The sequence below is a fragment of the Pollicipes pollicipes genome, unplaced genomic scaffold, assembly GCF_011947565.3.
Source record: "Pollicipes pollicipes isolate AB1234 unplaced genomic scaffold, Ppol_2.1 Scaffold_4002;HRSCAF=4701_pilon_pilon_pilon, whole genome shotgun sequence".
Lineage (NCBI taxonomy): Eukaryota > Metazoa > Arthropoda > Thecostraca > Pollicipedomorpha > Pollicipedidae > Pollicipes > Pollicipes pollicipes.
In genome coordinates this window covers 22,291,054-22,315,525 of record NW_023596420.1, presented here as the reverse complement: position 1 = coordinate 22,315,525, position 24,472 = coordinate 22,291,054, and the positions used below count along the sequence as shown (strand labels likewise).

General features: G+C 63.5%; 2 protein-coding genes across 2 annotated transcripts in view; both read left to right on the top strand.

Moving 5' to 3' along the window:
• Positions 1-1,079: 1,079 nt before the first annotated feature.
• Positions 1,080-24,472, top strand: part of LOC119094240 (histone-lysine N-methyltransferase 2A) — a 48,705-nt gene continuing 25,312 nt past the window's right edge. The window contains exons 1-20 of the mRNA XM_037217315.1: positions 1,080-1,806; positions 2,142-2,303; positions 2,633-3,841; positions 4,136-4,301; positions 4,738-4,891; positions 5,312-5,467; positions 5,800-6,042; positions 12,909-13,070; positions 13,830-14,180; positions 14,388-14,634; positions 14,773-14,870; positions 15,018-15,128; positions 15,462-15,641; positions 16,735-16,923; positions 17,017-17,288; positions 17,448-17,568; positions 17,785-18,123; positions 18,286-18,591; positions 19,102-19,206; positions 20,971-21,246. Of these exons, the coding sequence (XP_037073210.1) occupies positions 1,260-1,806; positions 2,142-2,303; positions 2,633-3,841; positions 4,136-4,301; positions 4,738-4,891; positions 5,312-5,467; positions 5,800-6,042; positions 12,909-13,070; positions 13,830-14,180; positions 14,388-14,634; positions 14,773-14,870; positions 15,018-15,128; positions 15,462-15,641; positions 16,735-16,923; positions 17,017-17,288; positions 17,448-17,568; positions 17,785-18,123; positions 18,286-18,591; positions 19,102-19,206; positions 20,971-21,246 (5,394 nt within the window). The 5' untranslated portion in view covers positions 1,080-1,259. The remainder of the gene's footprint in view (positions 1,807-2,141; positions 2,304-2,632; positions 3,842-4,135; positions 4,302-4,737; positions 4,892-5,311; positions 5,468-5,799; positions 6,043-12,908; positions 13,071-13,829; positions 14,181-14,387; positions 14,635-14,772; positions 14,871-15,017; positions 15,129-15,461; positions 15,642-16,734; positions 16,924-17,016; positions 17,289-17,447; positions 17,569-17,784; positions 18,124-18,285; positions 18,592-19,101; positions 19,207-20,970; positions 21,247-24,472) is intronic.
• Positions 8,066-10,719, top strand: LOC119093121 (uncharacterized). Its single transcript, XM_037216025.1, has 2 exons — positions 8,066-8,190; positions 8,492-10,719. Exons 1-2 carry the CDS (start codon positions 8,083-8,085, stop codon positions 9,524-9,526), a joined length of 1,143 nt encoding a protein of 380 aa, XP_037071920.1. The 5' UTR covers positions 8,066-8,082; the 3' UTR covers positions 9,527-10,719.

Below are 24,472 nucleotides of genomic sequence, written 5' to 3'. Positions count from 1 at the left end.
AATATGCTGGAAGTTGCCATCAACCGTACCTGTCCTGATATGAGTATATGTCCAACTTAGTCATAAAGTGCAACCGTATAAAACTAGTGCAGTATAATAGGTGCTATATATATATATATATATATATATATATATATATATATATATATAAATTTCGCGGCCGGAATCGTCTTGGGGGCGCGGGTTCGAGATTACATGTCGCCGGTCGTAATGTCTCTAGGCTGGCGCATCACGAGTACGGCGGTGGCGGACGCTTTGAAGCCGCCCGCTTCCCGACTGACGTAGGACGTGGACGTAGGATGTGGCGTAGGACGTTTTCGCACCGTGCGGCCTCATCTTGGAACTACCTGCCGCTGACAGCTATGACTTCCCTGAGCTGTGCTGCGCTCATGTCTAAACTTTGCCAATGTAGGAAAAGAGGGGTTTGTTTGACTTTATGGGCCTTTCTCAAGTTCTTGACGTGTTTTCATCACGGCTGCAACTTCGTTTTTATCGTGTTACTTGTAACCCATTGATTGGAATCAGACATCAAGCTATATGTATGGAATGAGACGTAATAAATACATTACAGGGCTTGACAATGACCGTCGTCCCACCGTTCCAGAACCCGGAGAGTCTGCGCCGCCTGTCGTCCTGTCTCGGCGAGTCAGTGTATGCTGTGTCAAAGCGCCTGCGGGCTTTCAGTGCGCCGCCCGGCCAGCCAGACCCGAATGAGGGCGGCGGACGGGAGGAGCCGGCGCTGGCGGCCGCCGGCGCGCTGACCGGCGACCCGGAGCCGGACGGGCGCGCACGCCGCGACAGGCGCGCGCCGCCCGGCCGCCAGTCGCCGGCCGCCCAGTCTTTCAGTGGGAGTGAAGTGCCGCCGAAGCGCGGCAGGACTCGCGGCGACGTGTCGCGGACGAGCAGTGAGGCCGGCTCGGAGGCGTCGGATGGCAGCGGTCGGCAGACGCGCGCCGCCGCGCAGGCGCACGCCGCCACCTCCGGCGCCGAGCCGGCCAGTGACGGCGGCGGCCGGCGCACGCGCTCCTGCCAGCCAGTCGGCCAGCCCGGCACCCTCCTCGGCCAGCAGCGGACCGGAGACGCCGGCCGGTGGCGGCCGGACGCGGCGTGCGCCGGCCCCAGGCAGCCACGGGCCGCGACCGCCAGAGGTCGCCGGCCGCACCCGCTCGGGCGGCGCGCCGGCGGCGACCAGCCCCGCGCCGACTCCGACTACCACCTCAGCTCCGACCCCGGCGCCGGCGCCGGTGCCAGGCCTGGTGATGACACGCTCCTCGCGCGTGGTCCGGCCCAGCCGTCGCTTCGTGGAGGACAACGCGCTGCTGGGTAGCGGTCCACCTGCGTCGGCGCTGGCGCCAGAACCTGCACCGGCGCAAGTGCCGGCGCGGCCGCCGCGCGCAGCCCGCGCCCTCTCGCCCACCTCTGACCAGGAGCTGGACGAGGGCGTCATCAAGACGGTGGTGGAGTATGCGGACAGCATGGCGGCGGCGCCGGGGCGCGGCGCGGCCGTGGCTCCGCCGCCGGCCGCCGAGCCGCCGCCGGCCGCCCAATCCGACATCGAGGCCATGCTGCGCGCCCAGTGGGACGGCCGGCTGAAGGTGCGCGGCCGCGAGGAGGAGGCTGCCGCCGCGCCCGGCCGCCACCTGCTGCGCCAGCCGCGCCTTCAGCTCAACAACCGCGTGCTGAAGCGGCTGCGCGACGGCCGCGACCTCACCTACCTCAGCGAGCAGGAGGAGGCTCCGGCCGAGCCGGCCGAGGACGCGGCGGCCGCGGCCGGCTCGGGCGGCTCGCCCGCCGCGCCCACCTCGGGTGAGCACACTGGACGCGGCGGCCTGGTCTCACCCAGTGGGCGCGTCGTGGGCCTTGAACTCGAAGCTCTATTTGTCCTGCGCAGCTTGTCGAGGCAATGTGTCAGACTTTTTGCTTTTCCTGTGTGGTTGTACCATTAAATGCCATTTGCTTTGTTTGAAAAAAAACTAGCAAGAGCAGAGCACCGTTATTGTTTCTGCGCTCAGTCACCAGTGAAAGCGTCGCACGCATTGACCTCTGCAGTCGGTAAGCTCGGGGTGCGTTTCCTGTATGCCGTCTGGGCGGCTGTGTGGGTATCCCCGACCTGACCTCTGACCCCGGCCTGGGCCCGACAGGTGGCGGCTACGTAACGTGCGGCCCGTGTGGATCGCGCCGCTACGTAGCCGTGCCCAGCTTGTGCTACAAGTTTGGCAGCTGGATCTGCCTGCACTGCATCAAGTTCGTCCTCAAGATGCTGAAACAGAATGCGCCCGCCCCCAAATGCCTCGACGACAAAGGTATGGATGCTGCTTTTCTCTTTGTGGGATGTGTGCCCCTCACTTGATGCATATTCTGTACTTCACTATTTTCAATGATGTGCTCAACCTGACTCGCTGGTTTTCCTGTGGCGTTAAAATGCAAATGTGTAGAAACAAGCAGTCGTATGGTGCATAAGGAAGTAATGCTCTTGCCACCCTTTTTTCATCATCGTTTGCAGCTTTGTGCCCGCATTGAACCACAAGTATATGGCGAGATAACGTGTTATGGAATATTTTCTTCATGTAATTCGGAAAAGAATCATAAGCGCGTTGGTCTGCATACGTGACTGTGTGCCTCCGCCTGGCAGACGCGTGCCGCGTGCTTCGGGACGAGGCAGAACAGGAGCAGCCGCCGCCACCGCCCGACAGTCGCTGCGACGTCTGCTGGCTCAAGGCGTGCTTGAACGCGCTCAACTTCTCGGAGGAGCGCCACAACCGTCTGCGCTCGAGCCTGCCGCGAGCACAGCAGGCCGGCGTGCCGCTGTTCAGCCGTAAGCGTCGGTTGGAGACGGGCTGTTGCGAGTACGGGCCGCTGCGGCCGGCTGCCGCGCTGGCACCGGCGCCGGCGCCCGCCGCCCCGCCCGCCGCTCCGCCCACCCCCTGCCGCGACAAGGCCTGGGGCGGGACCTCCTCGCCCGACCCCGTCGGCTTTGAGGAGCTTAGTCGGCCGGCGGTGGCAGCAGCCGCAGCGACCGCTGCTCCGGCGACGACATCGACAACGGTCTTGGCGCCGGCGTCAACATCGGCCCCGACATCGACCACGGCACCAGTCACACCACCTACCTCGACATCGACCTCGACCCCGGCCTCCACCCCAGTGGCGGCTGCAGTTCCGGTTTCGACCCCGGCCGCGGCGTTGGCACGGGCCGGCGGCCGGAGCGGCGACCGGCCGCCGGCGCCGGGCGCGCACAGCCGCAAGGCCGTCACGTCCATCCCTCTGGGCGGCGGCTGGAAGCGCCGCGAGTTCGTGCGCAAGGGCGGCCGGCTGGACCGTGTCGTGTGTGCGCCGGACGGCACGCGATTCAAGTCTGTGGTCGAGCTGCAGGCGTACCTGCGCACCACCGACATCACGCGCAAGGCCAAGTCGTTCTTCATGGACGGGCCGCCGCCGCCGGCGCCACCGCCTGCGGCAGCGGCTGCCGCCAGCCCCGAGCCGGCCGGCGCTGAGTTGGTGCGCCTGGGCCCGGGCCACGTGCGCTCCGATCTGGTGGTGCGCGACAGCTTCGTGAAACGCGGGCCTCGCGTCAAGCTGGTGTGCCGCAGCGCGTCGCTGGTGCTGGGCCAGCCGCGCGCCACGTTCGGCGACCCGCTGGCGTCGGCGGCCGAGCCGGCAGAGCCGTCGCCGCCGCCGCCACCGTCGGCCGGCAAGGAGAACCGCACGCAGGCGACGGCGGCTGCTCGGGACGGCTGGGCCACCGTGCGACGTCACGGCGTCACCGTGAAAAAGCTGAAGAAGCGGCGCCACGCCGGCGCCGACGATAAGCCCAGCTCGCGCAACGTCCTGATGAAGCTGAAAGGTAGGCGCGCCGCGCGGGGAGCGGAGTCACGCGGCCGTCCGGGTTCAGCCGCAGCGGGGTTGGTGCGTTTAGCGCCCTTTGACTTGCCGGTTTGTTCTGATTGAAGACGGGCGAATCTGAGCAGCGGACCTGTCGCGAAACATGGAACGCGAAATTTGCTGTTCTGAATGAGTGTGCAGCTGGAGGTATGTTGAAAAGGCCTGGTGGTTGGTGCCGCGTATGCACCAGTAGCACCAGCGGGCATATGGTTGTCGCAGCGACGTACGCGTTCACGACTCCTCATTTGTGTTACAGTTTTGCACAAGTACAAACACCTGCAGCAGTCTCGCGGCAAAGAACGGATACGGAAGTCCCGCTGTGGCACCTGCTTGGGCTGCAGGGCTAAGAACTGCACCAAATGCGTCTTTTGCAAAGACATGATAAAATACGGTGGACCAGGCCGCCTCAAGAAGTCATGCGCGTGAGTCTCCGCATGAGTCCTCACTGGGGGCAGGCTTGAAGAGCAAACATCATTTTTGTCGTGCCAGATGCATAAGAAATATGACAGCATGGGACGATACATAACTTGTTTTATCGGAAGTAAATATGTTTGTAACTTGAAGTTAATGTTTTCATTATATAGTTCCATATGCGGAGGATTTGCACGCTACAGGGTTTGTCCGGCGTCGTCGTGTAACCCCTCCCCAACTAAAGTTTGCGTGGAGCTGCAATGTGTGCCTTAGATCACCTTCGTTGGGAGATTTGATAGCGTTCATCTGCAGCTGCGTAGTAATCGGTGACTGGCTTAGTCCGCTATTGGCTGTCGGTGCGCGTGCTTTCCGCGGCTGGGGTCCAGGCGAGCGAGCGCGGCGCGCCCCTTCACCGACTCACGCCACTCCGCTCCTGTGTGCCGCCAGTCGGCGGGTATGCAAGAAGCCCCTGCTGCCCGGTGTCAACGTGCTGAAGCTGGGCGAGGAGGACGACCCAGCCCCCTCCGAGGCCGCCACCGCCGCCGCCGCCTCTGAAGAGCGACCCACCGAGGCGGACACCCCCGGCACCACGCCCGCCCAGGTGAGCCCGGCACCGACCTCCGCCCGGCGCCAGGTGAAGCTGGCACCCGTGTCAATTTCCTTTCCCGTGTGAAACGGGTATCATGTCACATGTTCGGCCCGATTGAGGCTGATATCCCCGCCGTCTCTTCTGCCTATGGGGGCCGGTACTCTGCAAACATTTGAACCAGAGATGAACGCGCTAGGTGGTCCTCTCGCGCAGTGATCACGTGGACTCGTAACACCCTAGGGAATGTCTTCGCTTATGTTACCCGTCGCCACGCTGTGGCGTATGTGCCAAATTGAAGGCAGGTCTAGACGCAACGGAAAAAGGTCACAAACCCTCAACTTGACCTTCAGGGCATGTGTCAGATGCGCTGGGTGATGTGTCACCGGTCGCTAGGAGAGCAGGGGTCACGAGCTGGGCGTCGTGTGACGGCAGGCGCGGCTGCGGCGTCCGTCGCCGCTGGTGCAGCTGGACCACTGGAGTCCGCGCGACCCAGCCGAGCTGTGGGAGAGCGGCCTGGCCGTGCTGGCCGCCCAGCCGCCCGGCGTGCCCGTCCTCTGCTTCGTCTGCGCCAGCGCCGGCAAGGAGGAGGTGAGAGGTGCACCAGGCCGGGCTCGGCCGCGCCGCGGGAGCGAGGCGCCGCCTGCACTGGAGCAGCGCGCGCTGCTCTGCAGGCGGCGGGTGTTGGAGTGTTGGGGTCGCTGCGGCTGCTGTGGCGTTTGGCAACGCCCCATGGTGCGGGAATGCCGCCTCGCGATGTTGACGCTGGTGTCGCCGCGCTGCCACTGCCTCGTGATGAACTGTGTTAGGCTTTTGAAGCTATGGGCTGCAAGCGACGCGCGAAACCCGACGCGCGACGTCGAGACGCCAAGCCCGGTTACTTTAAGCAGGAGGAGGTGTGACGCCGCTGTGTCCGTCACCAGATGCTGTACTGCAACTCGTGCTGCGAGCCGTACCACCCGTTCTGCCTGGAGGAGGGCGACGTGCCGCGCTCTGCGCTGCACCAGGAGAACTGGGTGTGTCGGCGGTGTCAGGTGTGCTGCGTGTGCGGCGCCGCGCCGCCCGACGACCCGCTCCACCGCTGTCACCAGTGCAACGAGACCTACCACCTGGCCTGCCTGGGACCGCACGCCTGCGCCGCGCCCGGCCGCGCCGACCAGCCCTGGGTGAGTACCGCCGCCGCCGCCGACGGCCGCGCCCTCGGTGCGGCAGATGCCGGACGGGCCGGCACAGTATGTCAAAGTCGCCGCGCGGAAAGGTGTCAGGATACCGAAATGTCTTCGCCGAAGCTCGGCAAGGCGCATTCAGGGAAAATGGTGTATATCTGAAATTACGAAAAGGTCCAAAACTGAGGCCTAGATCCGCCCTTGAAGGGTGTCATTTTCAACGAAAAATATGAATTTTGACAACCGGTGTAGGGAGAGAGGGGAAGGGAGGCAGGTCTTTAACGGCATGATGTCACCGTTAGTAATGTAGGTTGGTCAGATACGGCGTGATTTGTGCAGCATGGAAGAGACCTGAGCTACTCGAAAAGGGCGCTAGCGAGTGGTCGCTACAACACGCCAGTAGGTGCGGACGCTTGCACAGCCGGGGAGTCGGCAGGCAACACCCCGCATACTAAATGCAACACAAGTTCGGATACTCCGTTAGCAGTTTTGGCTGCAAGTACGTGCAAGGCCCGAGATCATGAACAGCTTTGTTTTTCTTTTAATATTCTCGATTTGGATGGCTGGGGTCATGTCATGGCTGGTTGGGCGGGGACCAAAGTACCGTAGCTGCTAGCGGCTGTGGCGCCGGTAGTTGCTGGTCAAGCACGGCACGGCAGTGCTGTTTGCCGGCTGTCGTCATATTGCTGACTGACTGTGTGCGTGGCTGTCGGTGTGTGCGCGTGAATGCTGCGACTTACAGTCTGCCGCCCCGGCGGCTAACTGTCCCATGTGTGTCTGCGACCGTCAACAGGTCGACGGAACCCACGGGGGCCGCAGGCCTAGGGACGCACTAAATTGACTGCAGATCCTGTCCTGGCTCCTCTCCGTCCACCCCACCCCGCCCCGCCCCGCGCGGCGCGCGCGCTCAAACACACACACACACACATCGGACAGGTGGCCGGGCCGGGGCGGCGGCTGTGGCTGCGCGGCGCGCCGTCTGACGCCGCCTGCCTCCTGCTCCGCCGCCAGATGGCCGGCTGGCCGTTCGCGCCGGTCGGGCCGCACGCGGTGTCGGCGGGCGCGTGCGAGCGTGAGGAGGTGGAGGCGGCGCGGCTGCAGCCGCTGGCGTGCGCCTGGTGCACCGACCTGCCCAAGGTGGAGGACCCGGCGGCCGGCCGGCGCTCGCCCGTGCCGTGGCGCCGGCCAGCCAGCCCACCGATGCGCCTCGGCTGGGAGGAGCTGCTGGGCGGCGCCGGTCGGCCGTCAGCCTCCACCGCCCGGCCCGGCTCGCCGTGCCCGTCCGAGGACTCGGGGTCGGCGACCGGAGAGCGGCCGTTCGCTGGCTTCAACCCGCACCAGCTGCGTGGCTCGCCGCTCGCCGACGAGCGCTTCGTCGGCTTTCGGGCTTGTGACGTGGACGCCGCGCTGCCGGCCGACCCGCTGCTCGACATGATCGATATCGTCGACGACGAGTCGGACGGCGCCGCCAGGCCGGCCGAGCACCGCAAGCGCAGGAAGCGACGCAAGAAAATGCACTGGGGACGCTCGCCGAAAAAGTGCCGCTGGCGGATCGCGCGCGACCGAACTCTTGCCGCCGCCGTCGCCGCCGCCGCGCAGCCGCCTGCGGCTGGCAAGAACGGGTCGTCGTCCGCGCCGCCAGCGCCGCTGCCCGAACTGTACTGTCTGCCGCTGGAGTACCGACTGGTGGGCCAGGCCGAGGCGCTCGACATCCTCTACGCCGGCATGAACGCGCCCGTGATGGCGGGCCCCGAGCTGGAGCGCATCGGACTCGAGTACGGCCCGTTGGTGGAGTACCGCGAGGAGAGCGACGACGCGGGCGGCGAGGACGCCGCCGCCGCCGTGCTCTCCGTGGTTGACTACCTCTGGGAGACGGTGGACGCTGAGCTGGAGGCGCTCGGGTACGCGCCGCCGACGCGCCCGTTCGCGCTGGGCGGCGCGCGGCCTCAGCGGCCGCCGCATCGGCGCGCCGCCGACGAGCGGCCGGCCCGCCGCGTCAGCACCTCGCTGCCGGCCTCGCAGCGGCGCCTGCCGGACGGCATGACCGAGCAGGACTGGGAGCGCTGGCGCCGCCTGCTGCCCACGCGCAAGGGTCGCCCCAGGAAGTACCCGCGGCCTGACGACCTCCTCCTCATAGAGCAGCTGAAGGTGAGTGCACTCGCCGGCTGGCAGTGGCGTCGCGGCTGGGCGGACGTTTGGTTGCGCTGTTCAGATGCAGCTGAAGTGTTCGGCGTGGTAAAGTGTGCTGGGGAACTTCGTACGGTGCTGTTATTGCTGTGAAATTCCGTAGACCATTGACTTAGTACCTGTTAGTTTACAGCCTATCGTCTGTTCTGGGAAATTGTCGGGAGCTAACCTGATAAGTTGCGGAGGGCTGCTTTCAAAGAACTTTTTGTCCGCGGTGTTATTTTGCCAGGCGACTGATGCACCGCGACATTGTCCTTCGCAGGCGGGCCGTCGTTTGCCGGCGGACAGTGCTACGTACAGAGAGCTTCAACATTCCCACGCTGCGGCGCCGCGAACGCCGACATCTCGGCCGATGGACGACCTGGAGCGCGCCTCGTCGACGGACAGCGAGCCGGAGCCGGAGGAGGACGTGTCCGAGGCGGAGCCGGAACTAGAACAGAAACCGGGGCCGCACTCGGAGCTGGAGCTGGAGCCGGAGGAGGACGTGTCCGGGGCGGAGCCAGAACTGGAACCGAAACCGGAGCTGAAGTCGGCGCTGGAGCTGGAGCCGGGGGAGGACGTGTCCGAGGCGGAGCCGGCGGCGGGTCACGGCCCGCCGCCGGCCTGGCCTGCGACAGCCCGCCCGGCCGGGGCCCGCAGGCCAGCCGGTGCACCGACCGATCCGTACGGCCGGCAATACGTGACCTCGCGCAGCGGCGCTGCCGGCGGCGCCACCTATCGCCAGCTGATGGGACTGCGCGGTGCGCGTCGGCCGGCAGCTGTCCGCCTTCTGCAGGCTGGCCGACGCGCGCTGAAAGCGGCGCGTAGACACACGGCGCGCGCCGGGACAGGGGCCACCGCCGAAATGAATGTGGAGGCGGCCGTGGAAATGTGGAATGTTCCCGCCGCGGTGCAGGCGGAGGCGAGCGTGGACGACGAGCCGGATCCGTTCAGGCCGGCCGAACGCCAGCTGAAGCAGGAACTGCTGGACGATCTCTGGAAGGAAGAGGTGACGGTAGAGGCAGGCCTCGAGCAGGGGCAGGATCTCAGTGGCGCGAGCGGCACCGGCCTGGTGGATGTCACGTCAGACGGCTCGGACGTGGCGCTGAGCCCGCCGGCTGAGAACGGCGACGCGGCCGGCGCCGGCTCCGAGGAGGGCGACGCCTTCCTGCTGGCGCAGTGCGTGGACGTGGTCCCCGACTCGCCGGCCGCCGCCAAGGCGTCTCGGCGCACGCCAACCGAGCAGCCGGCCGCCGGTGACCCGTACGCCAAGACGTACCACACGGGCGCGTCGCGACGTCGCGACCGCGGCAGCTGAGCGCGCACTCCCTGCCGCCTGCAAGTGCGGCGCGCCGCGTTAGTCAGCCGGTGCGGCGCGCCGGGTATGGCCGTGCCGGCCGGCACTCATCACCACCCCAGATCATTGTAGTCAAGCCAGCCCCCTCCCCTTAGCGTTCCCTGTGTTCCCTCCTGGCCGAGTGCAGCACGGCGTCGTTTTGGCGCGTCTTTTAATAAAGTTTGCTGACGATGTGACGACGGTTGTGTCTCGACCCCGGGCGATCGACACCGCCCCGCCTCCTCCTCCTCTCCCCCGGTGTCCCTCACCCGAGCCGTCGGCGGAGCTTTACATCAGTGTGCGTGCCTGAATGATTTAAGAAGCTTGAAAGTTGCGTGTTCGAGTGGTTCAGGAAGCTGGTGAGTGGAATGTCTGAACGCTACAGAAAGTTCGGTAAGCTGTGTGTTCTGGAGACCCGGGAAGGTTTTGAATGTTCTTGCGGGAGGTATGCTGGGTGACTTACGTTAGTCTTGACTAGTGCTGTCGCAGCAAATACTTCTGGTGATTACTTCGGAATGTGCGGTCCAATTGCGCGTCACTCACCCGCTCTGAGTTTAACTGGACGTCTTTCGGCTTTTTCATTATCTTGTTTTTTTTGTGGGTGCGCTGTACGACAGCGCCCCACGTCCGGCATCGTGCATCTTCCCTCCCAGCATCTTCGTCGTGCATCTTCCCTCCCAGCCTTGTCATGTAATTCCTTTCCGTGTATTTGGCATGTTCCTTTCGTTCTGGCATTCAATTTCATGTTATTTATTAGAAACGCGTGGACAAAATGGTTATCGATTTCACTAGAATCGTGCCTGCTTTTTTAGCTTGGACACCGAAGCAGCGTTTTTTCGGTGGGCTGAATCCCAACTGGTTTTGGATTTTCAAATGGTGGCCTACCGTGAGATGGGCCTGAACCCTTCGGCCACTTGGGGCACGCAGCGGCTGACCGCCACTCTTTTCTAGGATTATATATGGTACCCAAACTGTTGGATCGATGAGCGCAACATTGCCATGTCGTGTCGGCGAGTTTCTGGGCGGACTGAGATGGATGATCAGCTGTACCTGGTTCCTGGGGCGCCTTCAGGCATCTCCGCTGCTGGCCAACTTGCGCAAACCAAGTGGACTGGCTCTACGCAATATGCGGCTGTTCGGTCCGTGGCGGCGATAAGTTTTAGTTCATGATTTTGTAGCGGCAATATCGCTGTCGGAATGATCGGTATGTAGCCATTGCTGCCTCTGACTTTCGGGGAGACTTGCAGGAGCCAGGCGGGGGGGGGGGGGGGGGGGGGAGGGGAGGGGAGACGGAGACCGACGAGTGTAGCCGGTGTGACGCGTTACGTCGCCTGCCCGTCCGTCAGAAGCCCGGGGAACAGGGAACCGACAGTGAATGTATATGCATGCATGTACAGCAAGCATTATTGTTTGCTCCTTTGCTGGTGCCGAGAGATAATGATGGTCATTAGAGTCCGATAGATAAAAGATTTCTGCGTTTCGGCAGACCTGGTGCGGCTTTCGTAATAACAACCGCAGGCCAGTCATGCACATTGGTGTTCAACGCTGCTTCGCTCAGCTTAATGGTTGGTCTGACCGTGTTCTTGAAGATGGGTCTCTTGCCCCCTTTGCTATGGTTTGGGGACAGCGGAAATAATGCCGTTGGTGGCGCTCTGCAGCGCATGCAGTTTCGTCAATTTTTACATTCGCTTTTGAAGGGTGAAAACGTTCGGGGTACTGGGAAAAAAGTGGGCTCTTGAGACCGATTCTCGCGAAGTTCTGTGCCATCAGTTTTGCCGGTGTGCTTATTTTTACTACCATTTTGTGATAAGCGGGAAGTAAGTGACGCGCGCAGCATGCTCTTGCGAATCTAAGGCAAATGTATGCTTCGCCAGCGACAATTGTTCGCAAATTTTGCGCCTCTTTCGAGCGGATGGGTACGTGTATTTATTATTTTACTTGTGGCCATCAAATAAATGCCTGTCCAGGTTCTGATGGCACGCGTTCACCAAGACACAGTCTGGTGAGCGCGGGGATACGAACCCGCAGCCCCGACATCACCACATGTCCGCTCCGAACCCGCAGCCCCGACATCGCCACATGTCCGCTCCGAACCCGCAACCCCGACATCGCCACATGTCCGCTCCGAACCCGCAGCCCCGACATCGCCACATGTCCGCTCCGAACTCGCAGCCCCGACATCGCCACATGTCCGCTCCGAACTCGCAGCCCCGACATCGCCACATATCCGCTCCGAACTCGCAGCCCCGACATCACCACATGTCCGCTCCGAACCCGCAGCCCCGACATCACCACATATCGCTCCGAACCCGCAGCCCCGACATCGCCACATACCGTTGCCGAACCCGGACGTCGCTACGCACCCACTCGAGTAGGGGTCTCGTCATCATACCACTCTGCCACACGCGTCTCGCCAATGGATGGAATGTCTGGGAATGAAATACGGTGGAATGGAGAAAGATACTCGGATTCTAGCCGTGGCAAAAAAGAGACTGTGTGTTGTCTTGTGCGGAATTCCGCCCCATCGTAGTCGATTTCGTTTCCAATCTAGCGAATGGGATTGATGCTTGAGTAGATGATTAGATCCAATCATGATGATTCGATGATTCAGGATTAGAACTTAAAGCTGCAGAGCATAACTGTAAGCCGATTTCTATCTGGATCAGGGAGGTATGGGTGCAGAAGGATCTCAGAAGTCGGCGCGCCCTAAAACCCCAATCATCATAATCGTCAGGGATGTATGGCGCAAATTGTAAATCGGCTCCGTTAAAATCGATTCACTCGGAACAGAATCTGCACACATGTGTCCCGCAATGGTGGATAATACGACGTTGTTCGATTTGTTGTGCATGCAAAAGCTGTCTGTAAAAGCAGTTCTGTTGTTTCTTAATTTTTTATTTGAATCCGGTCATCGGTGCTTCTTCTAGGACAAGTGGTTCTACTGTGCCTTAGGCCTAAATAGCAATACAATTCAATACCACGTTGACTTAACTTGATATTTGCCCAATTTCTTAGCCAACTCCGACCGAGCTTAGAACCAAGCACGGTGTAGATGCACGGATTATAGATATCAAGGACGCCCAGGCCGGCGTCCCGCGGAGCTTATCCCACTAAGGTGCCCTAGATTGCCCCGGGGCGGACAGGGCGAAAGGCTACGCCAACGTCCAACGTAGCGACCACGTCATCGAGAGGCCTCGCCATCCAGGGGCCACGTGCAGGCGCGCGTCGTTCGGTGCACGGCTAGGACAACACGCGACGGTGAGTGCGTGGCAGAAGACGCGTCCCGTGCCGTTGCCGGTCAGTCGCCACGCTGCGAGCGGCGTGTGACCCCACCGCTGAGCGAGCCGTGGGGCCCTGCCGACAGACGTGCGTGCGCTGCACGCGCTGCCGGAGCTGCCAGAAGACCGAGATCCACCAGTACGTGGGCAACCTGCCGCTCTGTCGTAACTGCTTCCAGCTACACCAGCGCGGCAACTACTGCCCGCTCTGCGGTGGCTGCTACGAGGACGACGACTACGACACCAAGGTGAGCGGCGCCGCCCGCCAGCGCTGCGGCGACGGGGCGCCTCCGGTGGGCCCGCGAGCCTCACCGGCGAGGTCTGAGCAGCGCCGCCCGCCAGCGCCGTGGCGACAGGGCGCCTCCGGTGGGCCCGCGAGCCCCACCGGCGAGGTCTGAGCGGCGGCGCCCACCAGCGCCGCGGCGACGGGGCGCCTCCGGTGGGCCCGCGAGCCCTACCGGCGAGGTCTGAGCGGCGGTGAAAATGCCCATCCCGGAGCGGTCGATTCTCTGTTTCTCCTCGGCATTCTCTTCGCCTATTCCTCCTCCTCTTACATTTTCGGGGGGCAGTTTTTTAGATGTGCTGTGGAGTGCGTGAGAAAGCGGAGCTTTTTCAGCTATAGGAGTGAGAGCAACGAGTATCTGGAGTGACGTACAGGAGTGGCTTCGGTGAAGCACCGATGTTGATGTGTTGTTTTGGAGCCATGATCTCAGTGAGGCGCCGATGTTTGATGTGTGGTTTTGGAGTCAGGATTTCGGTGAAGCGCTGATGGCTTTGGAGCCATGTTTTTAAATTGTCTGTGCTGCCTGAACTGTAAGTAGTTGACGCCGACGCGTGCAGTGAAATTATGCATCACTGTCGGCCATTGCTACATACAATGGTAAATAAGAGTTTTGGGGATACGCAGAACGTGCCTGGATGTAATGCGTAAAATGTTCGCCCAAGCTGAGGTGCTGGCCGGAACACCTCGCCTCACGCGTGAGCTCACACCTGGCCGCTGCTTACAGATGATGGAGTGCGAGTCGTGCCACACCTGGGTGCACGCGCACTGCGAGAACCTCTCCGAGGAGATGTACCAGATCCTCAGCTTCCTGCCGGAGTCGGTGTCGTACCTGTGCGACCGGTGCCTGCCTGAGCCGCCGGCGCCGGGCGTCTGCCACACCGGGCTCGCGCCTGAGCAGCGGCGCTCCTTCGTGGCCGACATCTCGTGGCGGCGCGCCGTGCGCGATGAGTTCGAGAGCGGCTGCTCGGCTGTGATCCGCGCCGTATGGTCCTGCCTCAGTCGCCGCGCCACGGGCGCCGCCGAGACCGGCGCGCCCGCCGCCGCCGTCACTACGACCGCCGCCGAGACCGGCGACGGCCAGGCGACAGCGCCGGCGGCGGAGGCGGAGCCGCCGACAGCTGCGCGTCTGCGTCAGCTGCGCAGCCAGGTGCGGCGCGGGGACGTGGCCAGCGTGCGTGCCTTCCATCGGCTGCTGCAGGCGGTGCTGGCCGAGGCGGAGGGCGAGGGGCGCGCGCGCGCCGCATACCAGCGCGCCATGACGGACGCGTTCCCCTGGTTCCAGTACGATGGCCGCGCCGTGACCCCCATCAAGCCGGGCGTGGCGCATCCGGACCACCCGTACGCGGCCGGCGCCGCCGCCGGCCCGACGCCCGCCCTCATGACTAGCCCCACCGAGGTGCGCGCGCGCGCCTCGCCCACCAAGTACCCGCGCACGCCGCTGAAGCGGCTGGCGGCTGCCGCCGGCAGCCACGAGCAGTTCCGGCCGCTGATCGACCTCTGCAACCGGCACTACCAAGCGCTGCGCGCGCGCGAGGCCGGCCGGCTGGCGGACGGGCGCCGGTGCGGCCTGTGCGCGCGCGGCGGCGAGGCGGGCGTGGCCGGCCGGCTGCTGTGGGCCGGCGCCGGCCAGTGGCTGCACGCCGGCTGCCTGCTGCACTCGAGCGAAGTGTTCGAGGAGGTGGACGGCTCGCTGCGAGCCGTGCGCGCCGCGCTGCACCGCGGCCGCCAGACGCGCTGCGTGGTCTGCCTGGAGCGTGGCGCGACGGTGGGCTGCGGTCGACGCGGCTGCGCGCGCACCGCCCACCTGCCGTGCGCCGCCGACGCCGGCTGGCACTTCGGCGCGCCGCCCTGCTGCCAGGAGCACCGGCCCGAGGCGGCCGACGAGGAAGCCGGCCGCGCCGACCCCGTGCAGCGGCGCGTATTCATCGAGCCGGAGGCGCTGCGCCGGCGGCCGGCGGCGGCGGCCCTGGACACCGTCACCGCTGTGGTGGGCAGCCTCACCATCCACTCGTTCGGCGAGCGGGTACGTGCGGCGGCGCCGCGTCAGCGCGTCACTCTGCACTGGAGACTCGTGTGCCGCCGCTGTTCGCTGACTGCGATGTCGACGGTGGCTCAGGGACTTCGCTGCGAACTGCCCGTTCAGTCTCTCTTAACGAAGTTGCCTCGCGTATTGGAACCGTGCCACGCTGCGCTGAAGCCGTCAGGTGCCAGCCGTGAAGGCCGCGGGCTGCAGTTAAGGGAGCGATGTGAGCATCCGCGTGCCCACGACATCCGCTGAGAGCAAGCTGTCGACTGTTTCTGCGTCGGACCGCGCGCATGCCCAGTGTCTGACGCCTGCCCCGGCCGTGCTCCGCAGGTGGTGTCGTCGTCGTCCTCGCGGTACCTGCTGCCGGTGGGCATGAGCTGCTCGCGCGTGTACTGGTCCACCATCAACCCGCGGCGGCGCACCGTCTACACCGTGCGGACGGTCAGCACGGGGCCGCCGCCGCCGTCGGACGTCCACTGCGTGGTAGACCACTCGCTGGACCGCGAACAGGTACGTCCGCCGCCGGTGTGCGGACGCAGCGCTGGGGTGGTACGCTCGGGACGCAGCGCTGGGATTTTCCTTTCTGAGCTGGCGCCCATACGCGGATGCATAGCGGTGTTCGCTTGATGGTGCGTACGGACGTATATCGTCGTCATGCACTGGTTTCGCTAAAACTGATCGTGTCCCTCGGCAAGAAGAATGGGCCATGCCGTGCCGTGTCGCTCGGCCATCTCTCATGATAACGACTTGTGAACCATTATTCGCGCCGACAACTCAGACATTATTACCCCTTGGTTCTTGCCACTGGGGCTGGGGCCAGCGTTTACACAACAGGTTATCCTTAGCGAGCACTGAGTATGATGTCGGCAGTAAGCGATTGAACGGCCCGCTCAGCTGCGTTGGCCGGTGATCGTAGTCCACGGCTGTTAATTCCCCCGCGCCGTTGGGTGCTGAGCGGCCATTGTATACGGGCGCGCGGGTGGGATGGGCGGGGTGAGGGGACGGCGTCTGGCCGGCGGCGCGTGACCCGTCGGCCGGCGTGCGCAGGTGGAGCGCTCTCTGCAGGAGCTGGAGGAGTGGCGGCGCGCTGTGGCCGTGCGCAGCGGGCCGGCCGAGCTGGCGCGCTGCCGCTCGGCGGCGCGCTTCGCCTTCGAGCCGGCGGCCGAGCCAGGTGGCGCGGCCGCTGAGCCGGCCTGGCCCCGCCCCGCCGAGGACCATGACCAGCAGGTGCGCCGGCTGCCGGCCAGGGCCGAAGCGGAACGTGGGGGGTCCAGGCATTCTCGACGGAAGCTGCTGAGCATGCTCAAACATTTGGGTTGTGGATTTTGTTGTGTAGGGTGTGCAGTTTGCCTCTGGTTTTTAGTTTAACACGTTAGAAGGCAGCTCCATGTAGTATGGGTTCATTGATCTTGAAGACAAGCATGCTAGTGCCACCCGGTAGGTGGCGCCCGTTAATTGAGGCTGTGTCGAGTGATCCGTGGTAGGCCGTCGTGATCTTGAAGACCTTGTGCAGTCATGGGCGTTGCGCGGGGCGGCTGTCTGGTGTGTGACCTAACGGGGCGCTGCTGTGGCGGCAGCTGACGCCGCGTGGCCGGTGTTGCAGGTGCGCGCGTGTCTAGAGTCGCTGCTGAACCAGGTGTGCCGCTCCGTGGTCGAGGAGGAGGAGACTCTGCTGGCCGAGGCCAACCTCAACATCCCCATCCTGGAGAACGTCGACAACGACTTCCTCACGCTCATGCTGAACGAGCTATGCGAAGGCGAGGGTGCCACCTACCTGGGCGAGGCCGCCGGCGTATCCGCGGCCGCCGCCGCATCGCCGCGCGCCAGCCCGGCCGCCGTCGCCGCCGACGGCCTGACCGACCCGTGCGGCCACGGCCCGGCCCAGATGGACGCCGAGTGCGCCGGCCCGGACATGGCGGGCGCCTGCTGCGCCGTCTCCGAGGCGATGGGCGCGGCTCGCGACGCCGACGGCCGCGGCGAGCCGGGTGCCGACGGCAAGACCGAGTCGGAGAAGGTGGCTGAGATTGCCGAGTCGCTGGAGCAGCTGGGTCAGGGCCCGGCCGAGCAGCAGGTGAGCAGCAGCCACCTGCAGATGTCGCCGCCGCCGCCGCCGCCACCGCCGCCCCCGTCGTCGTCTCTGCCCGTGTTCACCGACTCGTACGGGGTGCGCGCGCGCCATCGCTCCGAGCGGCTGCCCGGCTACGGGCCGGACGCGGCCGCGCTGTTCGCCGAGTACCCGGCCGCGTTCGGCGGCGGCGCGCTGGCCGGCCAGCCGCACCCGTCCGCCTTCCGGCCGGCGGCCCGACGCGGTCGCAGCCTCTCGGCCGAGCAGGCCAGTTACGAGGAGCTGATGGCGTTCAAGCCGGTGGCCACGGTGATGCCGGAGCCGCGCGACCAGCTGGCGTGGCCGGCAGAGCTGCGCACCTACTCGGCGCAGGTGCACTGTCGGCGACGGACTGGCGCCGCAGCCGCCGCCGCGGCCGCCGCTGCTGCCGCCGCGCCGCTGCTCTGCCCGACCGGCCTCTACCAGTCGTGGTGTCCGCCGCTGGCCAGCTGGCACCACGACGTCTGGTCGGCGCAGAAGCCGGACGGCTGGCCGCCGCTGGCGCCGGCTCACCAGCGCGCCGACGCCGAGTCCGGCGCCGTGCGACAGCTGTCGCAGCTCGACGGCGCCGGCGACGAGTCGGACGACGAGGCCCTGCCCAGCAAGTGTCCTAAGTGCCGGCGCATGTACCGCACGCGCGAGAGCATGCTCAAGCACCAGGACCTCTGCGATTTCGAGGTGGACAGCTCGGGCAGCAGCGAGGCGGAGGAAGAGGCTGCCGAGGGCGCGGCGCAGGTCGCCGAGCCGCGCCGCGCCTTTGTCGAGCCAGGCGAGGCCGTGCCGGAGCCGGCGGCCACCGGCGAGGCCGAGGTGTCGTCCACCACGGCCCCGCTGCCGCCCGAGCCGGACCGGCCCAAGCTGGAGATCAAGCAGGAGGCGGAGGAGGCGGCGCCGCCGGCGCGCGTCTCGCCTGCCCGACCGCGCCGCCGCTCACCCAAGAAGAAGTCAGCCGCGCCGTACGTGATGGTGCCGCCGGGCCGCGCGGGCCCGACGGCGGCGCCGCAGCCGTCGCCGGCCGCCGCCACCTCGGTTGGCATGCCGCTGCCGCAGCTGCTCATGATCGGTAACCAGCTGGTGAGCCCCGGCCACATGCTAATGCCGCAGGTGCAGCCGCAGGGTGTGGTGATAGTGCAAGGCAATGTCAGCTACACCGTACTGCCGGCACAGCACGAGCCGGTGCTGTATGGACAGCCGGCGCCCTTCCTACTCAACTACCCGCAGCTGGCGCTGCCGCCGGGCGCCAACCTGCAGCACCTGGGCTCGTTCGAGCTGGGGCCGGCGGCTGGTCAGCTGCCGCAGCCGGTCGTGTACTCGATGGCCGGCCTGACGCCGGCCGGCGGGCTCGTCACGTCTATGGTGCAGTCGGCGGCCGGCGCCGGCGGCCCCACCAGCGCCGGCGCCGCGCTCGGCCTACCGCCGCAGCCGACGGCCGGCCTGTTCGGGCTGCGGCCGGCCGCGCCGCCGCCGCCGGGCGCCGGCGTTGTCGCCGCCGCGCCCGAGCCGATAGAGCTGGGACTACCGCCGCATCAGCCGGCGCCGCTTCCGTCTCCCGCGGTGCCGGCCCCGCCTCCGCCGTCAGCACTGCCACCGCTGCCGCCGCCGCCGCCGCCACCGCCACCACCGCTGCCACCGCCACCGCCACCGTCGGCGATGCCGCTGCCGCTGCCGCCCCTGCCGCAGCCGCTGCCGCTGCCGCCGCGACCGCCACCGCCGCCTCCTCCGTCAGCGCTGCCGCCGCCGCCGTCGCTCCCGCCGCCGCCGCCGGCCGCGGCCGGGCGCAGTTCGCCGGTGCAGTCGTGTCAGGTGGACAGCAGCCGGCCACAAAGCGCTGACTCACCGGCGGCCGCCGCCTCGCCCGAGCCGGCGCCCTCGCCCGAGCTGCCGGTCGCCGGCAGCCGACACGTGTACCTGGTTAAGCCCAGTACGGTGGTGGCGCCGGCCGGCTCTTCCGACTGTAGGAAGGTGGCGAAGGTGAGTCTCTGCTGGCGCACCCCCTCCACCGCCGTCAGACACTCATTGCAAGCCGACTGAGGCTGTGTCCGCATGGTTTGTTTACGCATGCGTTTTGTCATGCGCATCGGACGCACGACATAGCACCTGGCCGCCCGGCCCCAGGCTGCAGCAGCTCGAGCCTTTATTTATGTCAGCTTAGGAGGAAGCGTGCATCTGTCTGCGTCACGTGCTGAAACTGAGTCCGTCATGCTTTTCGACGGCTACTGACCCTCAGAATTGCATGCTTCTTCATTCTGCTGCTGAACTGGTTGAGCTGAGCCTTTTTAAACACGCGCCCGGGTCGCCGGATAGATACTCTTCGCTCGCGTGTGTGTGTGGGGGGGGGGGGAATCAGTTTTTCCCCCCTGAGATCTCGGGAACTAAGGAAGCTGAAAACACCAAATTTACTGGGTGTCTTGACCTGTACGTAAACTCACTTAGGCCAAAGTTTGAGCTTCCTAGGTCACGACCTTAAGGTCAAATAGAGTCAAACAAGGTCAAATTCCAGATTGGTCTCGCAAGTGCCCTCAGAACCTAGGCAGCTATTTCTAGGCAAAAGGTCACAAGTCCATTTGAGGTCAGTGACCTTGTTTGACCTTTTGAAGGTCATCGTGACCAAGATCATACGGGATTGCTGAGTTTTGCATTTGAATAAACGACAAAGATTACGCTAGGTGCATGTGTTAGAGTATGTATTGTATGTTCCTAAAACAAAGTGTCGGCCCGGGTCGTCTTAGGTCAATGACCTGTTCTGACGTCGAAGAAATCGATGGAAGATGTATAATGCGGTTCCTGCTGTCAAACTATTTGAAATGAGCACCACAAGCTATCCCATACAGCAAACCCTGGAGGAATAAATCGGGTTGGTTGTTTACCTTGGTCTGACCTTCATACCTGACCTGAGGTCAACGTAATTTGCTCCTTCAATATTTGTTGTGCCTAAGAAAGCATCTCAGAGATGTATGGCTTCGTCAAACACTCCGTTATTGTATCAGATTGGACGATTCCCTAGAAATTGCCTTCGCTGAAGCCATGGGCTGACTTTGACCTGCCATAGGTCAGCGACCTTATAAGGTACATCTAAATTTTGTGTGTCAAACGATCCGCTATTCAATTGTTGTTTGTTGCGGTATTTGTAGATCACTAGCGGCTGTTTATCGATTACAGCTATCTCACATGCCATAAATTTGAAAATGAACAACGCCGACATTGGTACCATAGGCATGACTTACCTTGCGATGAGTAGGCCGTCATGGGTCCCAAGTTGAGCACCCTCGGATGGATATTACGCCCTACACTTTTACCATAGCGTCACCTGCTTTTGGCGCGCGTCCGACGCGCGCGAAACGCCCGTGTAAGCACACCATTATGCTTTAGCGCGTGGTGTTGAATGCCAGGACTGTGGGCGCGGGCCCAGTCTCGGAGCGGTCTTGTAACGCACGCCCGTCACGGACGGCGCATCGCCCCGCCAGCAGACGTCGGGATCCATTCCACAGATCGTGTAGATTTTTTCCATATGAGGTCTTTTGCGGATTACAGTTGACTCCCCTGAAATTGGTTACGGGTTAAGGGAATATACCCAGGAATTACTGAGCTGTGTTTCCGAGTGCGCAGCGTGTGTAGCGGTGGTCGTGGTCACGAGCTGCCGCTCATGGCCGTTCGTCATGGCCGTCAGACGCCATGTGGCCACCGGCGGCGGCCGCGTGCGCTCTCCGCCTCTGACCTGGGGTCGTCCCCCGCCAGGTGAAGCCGCGCCCCACCTACAGCTACCGCGACGCCATGAAGACCAACCCGATGCTGCAGCAGGAGAAGGGCAAGCTGATGCGCCGGCTGGTGCCGCTCGACGTGGACTCGACGTCGGGGCGGGCGGCGGGCGGCGAGGCGCGCGAGACGGCCGCGCCGCCGTCGCCGGCGCCGTCCGTCAGCAGCAGCGGCCCGGCCGGTGCCGAGCCGGACGACCCGCTCAAGCTCTCCTACCGTATCAAGCTGCGGCGGGAGCGCGCCGACGACGGATTTCAGGTGGGACGGCACAGGACGCGACGGAGTGGTCGGACGCGTTACCAGCATGCGGGTGCGGCTATGTCAAGTCTGTTAGGACGATGTTCGCGCGTTGCTGGAGTGCTGGAGTGGGTTCCCAAAGTAACACGACTTCTCAATCATTTCGTTGATGCACTGAATGTGTATGACAAGGGTACTGTGCCTAAGAGTTGGCTACCTTAGGCCAGGTAACGATTGAAGCTATTCTACTGGCGCATGCGAGAGCGTCGTTGAAGTTGTTTTCAGTCGCATAGAGCTGCGCGAAATATTGGAGATTAATTATGCGCACATTCTGCACGTACGTCAACAACGATCCCTGAGGAAATTGGCAATGCTGGCGTGATTGGTCGACGCAGCAGTGCGCGATGCTCCTAATTTGCGCCGCCTGTCAGCCACACCTGGGAGGAGGGATCTCACAGGGCAGACACGTGGGCCTGTCCGCCACACCTGGGAGGAGGGGGTCTCACAGGGCAGACACGTGGGCCTGTCGCCACGGCCGGGAGGGGGGGGGGGGGTTCTCACAGGGCAGACACGTGGGCCTGTCCGCCACACCTGGGAGGAGGGGTCTCACAGGGCAGACACGTGGGCCTGTCGCCACGGCCGGGAGGGGGGGGGGGGGTTCTCACAGGGCAGACACGTGGGCCTGTCCGCCACACCTGGGAGGAGGGGGTCTCACAGGGCAGACACGTGGGCCTGTCGCCACGGCCGGGAGGGGGGGGGGGGTTCTCACAGGGCAGACACGTGGGCCTGTCCGCCACACCTGGGAGGAGGGGGTCTCACAGGGCAGACACGTGGGCCTGTCCGCCACACCTGGGAGGAGGGGTCTCACAGGGCAGACACGTAGGCCTGTCGCCACGGCTGGGAGGAGGGGTCTCAAAGGACTGACGGCTTTCTGCCTGACTCGTTAACGCGGCATGACGGGCGTCGGCCGGGGTCGCCTGTTGCGTGCGGGTCTCGCCAGCGTGTGGCGCCTGCCCCAGAGCGGGCCGTCGCCTGCCCGTGCGTGTCTCCGCCCGCTGATGACGTGCCCGTCGAGCGTGACGGACGCCGCCGAAAGCGTCCGGAGCCGTCCGGGGGGACTGAAGCGGACCGATCGTTCTCCGGTCGAGCTGCAGGCTGCGTGCTCCGGCCGGCGGGGCTGGAGCGGACCGATCGGGGTCCGGTCGAGCTGCGGGCTGCGTGCTCCGGCCGGCGGGACTGGACCGGACCGATTGGGCTCCGGTCGAGCTGCGAGCTGCGTGCTCCGGCCGGCGGCCCAGGTGGAGCGACGGGCCGCGACTCCGCCGGCCCGCCGCCGGCCCGCCGCCGGCTGATGGAACCACGACCGGCCGCCACGGGCGGACGCCTCGGTTGCGGCGTGTTCGTGCTGTCCGCAACGATCGCCGACGTCCCGGGGAACGTCCGGCGAGGGGACGGGTGGCGGCGCCGCGGCCCCCCTGCTATTCTGGTTGCGCCCCAAAGGACTGCCCGTCCAGCGCACTAAGCCTGTCCACTGATTGTGAAGGTCTGGCATCGATCTCGTGCTGGCGGCGGCTCTGCCTGAGTTGGCCACCGGTGCGCTCTGGATAGGGGCGTAATGCGTCAGGTCCTGGTCATTGTCAACGGCGGTACCGCTGGCCGGATCTCATTCAGTGTCCTAGTTCCATTGCACTGAAGGGAATCGTCGACCGTACTAACGCCGCGGTTTTCGGCTGGCCGGCTTGCCGCCTATTGATCGATTAGCTGCAGGTAGCGACCAGCCAACGCCGTCGAGAGGTTGGGAAGCGCTGTTGTAAAATGTATGCGCGTGGATGAAACCCATGGCTAATCCGAAACCATTGAAGCAATTCGAAACAATTCCAATGAAGGGAGTGTCTCATCTTTGGGGCACATTTCAAAAACATGCTCTAGTGAAGCCTCAAGACCATCTAGTCGGATGATAGCACTTGCCTGCGGCTACTGTGGCACCGTCAATATATAATAAGGTTACCAATCTTTAATGGTTTTCTAGTCGAATTACGCTGTCACAGCGCCTTGTAACAGGATTACGCTTCTTCCCTGCGGTCGCGGCCACCGCTGCGATGACAGGTACTGTGCGCACCTCTACTGGCGCGGATGTAAGAACGTTTGCGATTGGCCCAGCGGGCGACAGCCCGTTACTGAAAGATGCATTGGTTGAAGTTTGGACCAGTGCGTCATGGATCATGTGATACTCCCATTCCCAAGAAGAAAACGCCCTCTGTGGTCAGCGGGGGAGAGATCGAAAACGCGTCTAGTGTAACGTTGCATTGAATTCGCGGCACAATGGCTTCACTATCGCATGTCGTGTCAAAACAGTTCCAAGCTTTCACAACTTGTATTGCACACAGATTGGACACATCAATGTGTGGCAGGCATTACAGAACACACGTTGGGAAAAGCAAGGCAAATGAAATGCATTGCTTTCACAGTGGTCACCAGGTTGTCAAATTTGATCTCTGCAGCTGTATCGGCTCCTTCAAATCAAAGCTCTGAACTACTCCAAAGGACTACAAGAAAACTGGTATTGCTTTTTAAATCTTACACGTCAGATCTAACAACAACTGAAAAGTAAAAATATAATGGGATAATACCTTTAATCATGGGGCCACGATTGTACCGTCTTAGAGGCGCTAAATGTGTCACAAAAGCTGTAGTTTGAAGTTGTTGTTTGTCCCATCGGATTATGGTTAGCTGCAAAGGAAAGAAGTGTTGAGATTCGGCCCGGCACAGGTGGGGAAGTTAACCAACACGTTGGAAAGTTCGTTGCGCTCTTGGAATATCGGTGCAAATACGAATTTATTTGATTTTATTTAAAAAACGTTTTGGATTAAATTTTCACTCTGAATTCAAAAGCAAAACCAACTATGGGATGCCACGTTAGTTATGAGTCATGAAGTCATCACAAACCAGATGCCTAGCTAGCTGCCGGTGTTAACAAAAAATGACAGTTTTCTCATTCGGCGTTTCTTGCTGGCCATTTTGCAATGGGGGAGGAGACTTGATCACCAGGGAAGGTGAATAGCACGTACGGACCGAGCCACTCACGTTTCCCGTGACGCGTTAGGTGCTCGCCATCATCGGTGTGTTGTTTGACGTCTGGCAACGTAGCGGCCATCGCCCTCTGAGGTCACACCCTAACTTTGCGCCGACGTTGGTCACGGGACGTGGGAAGTTCGGCACGCAAGGCGATGGCCATTTTCCCCGTCCG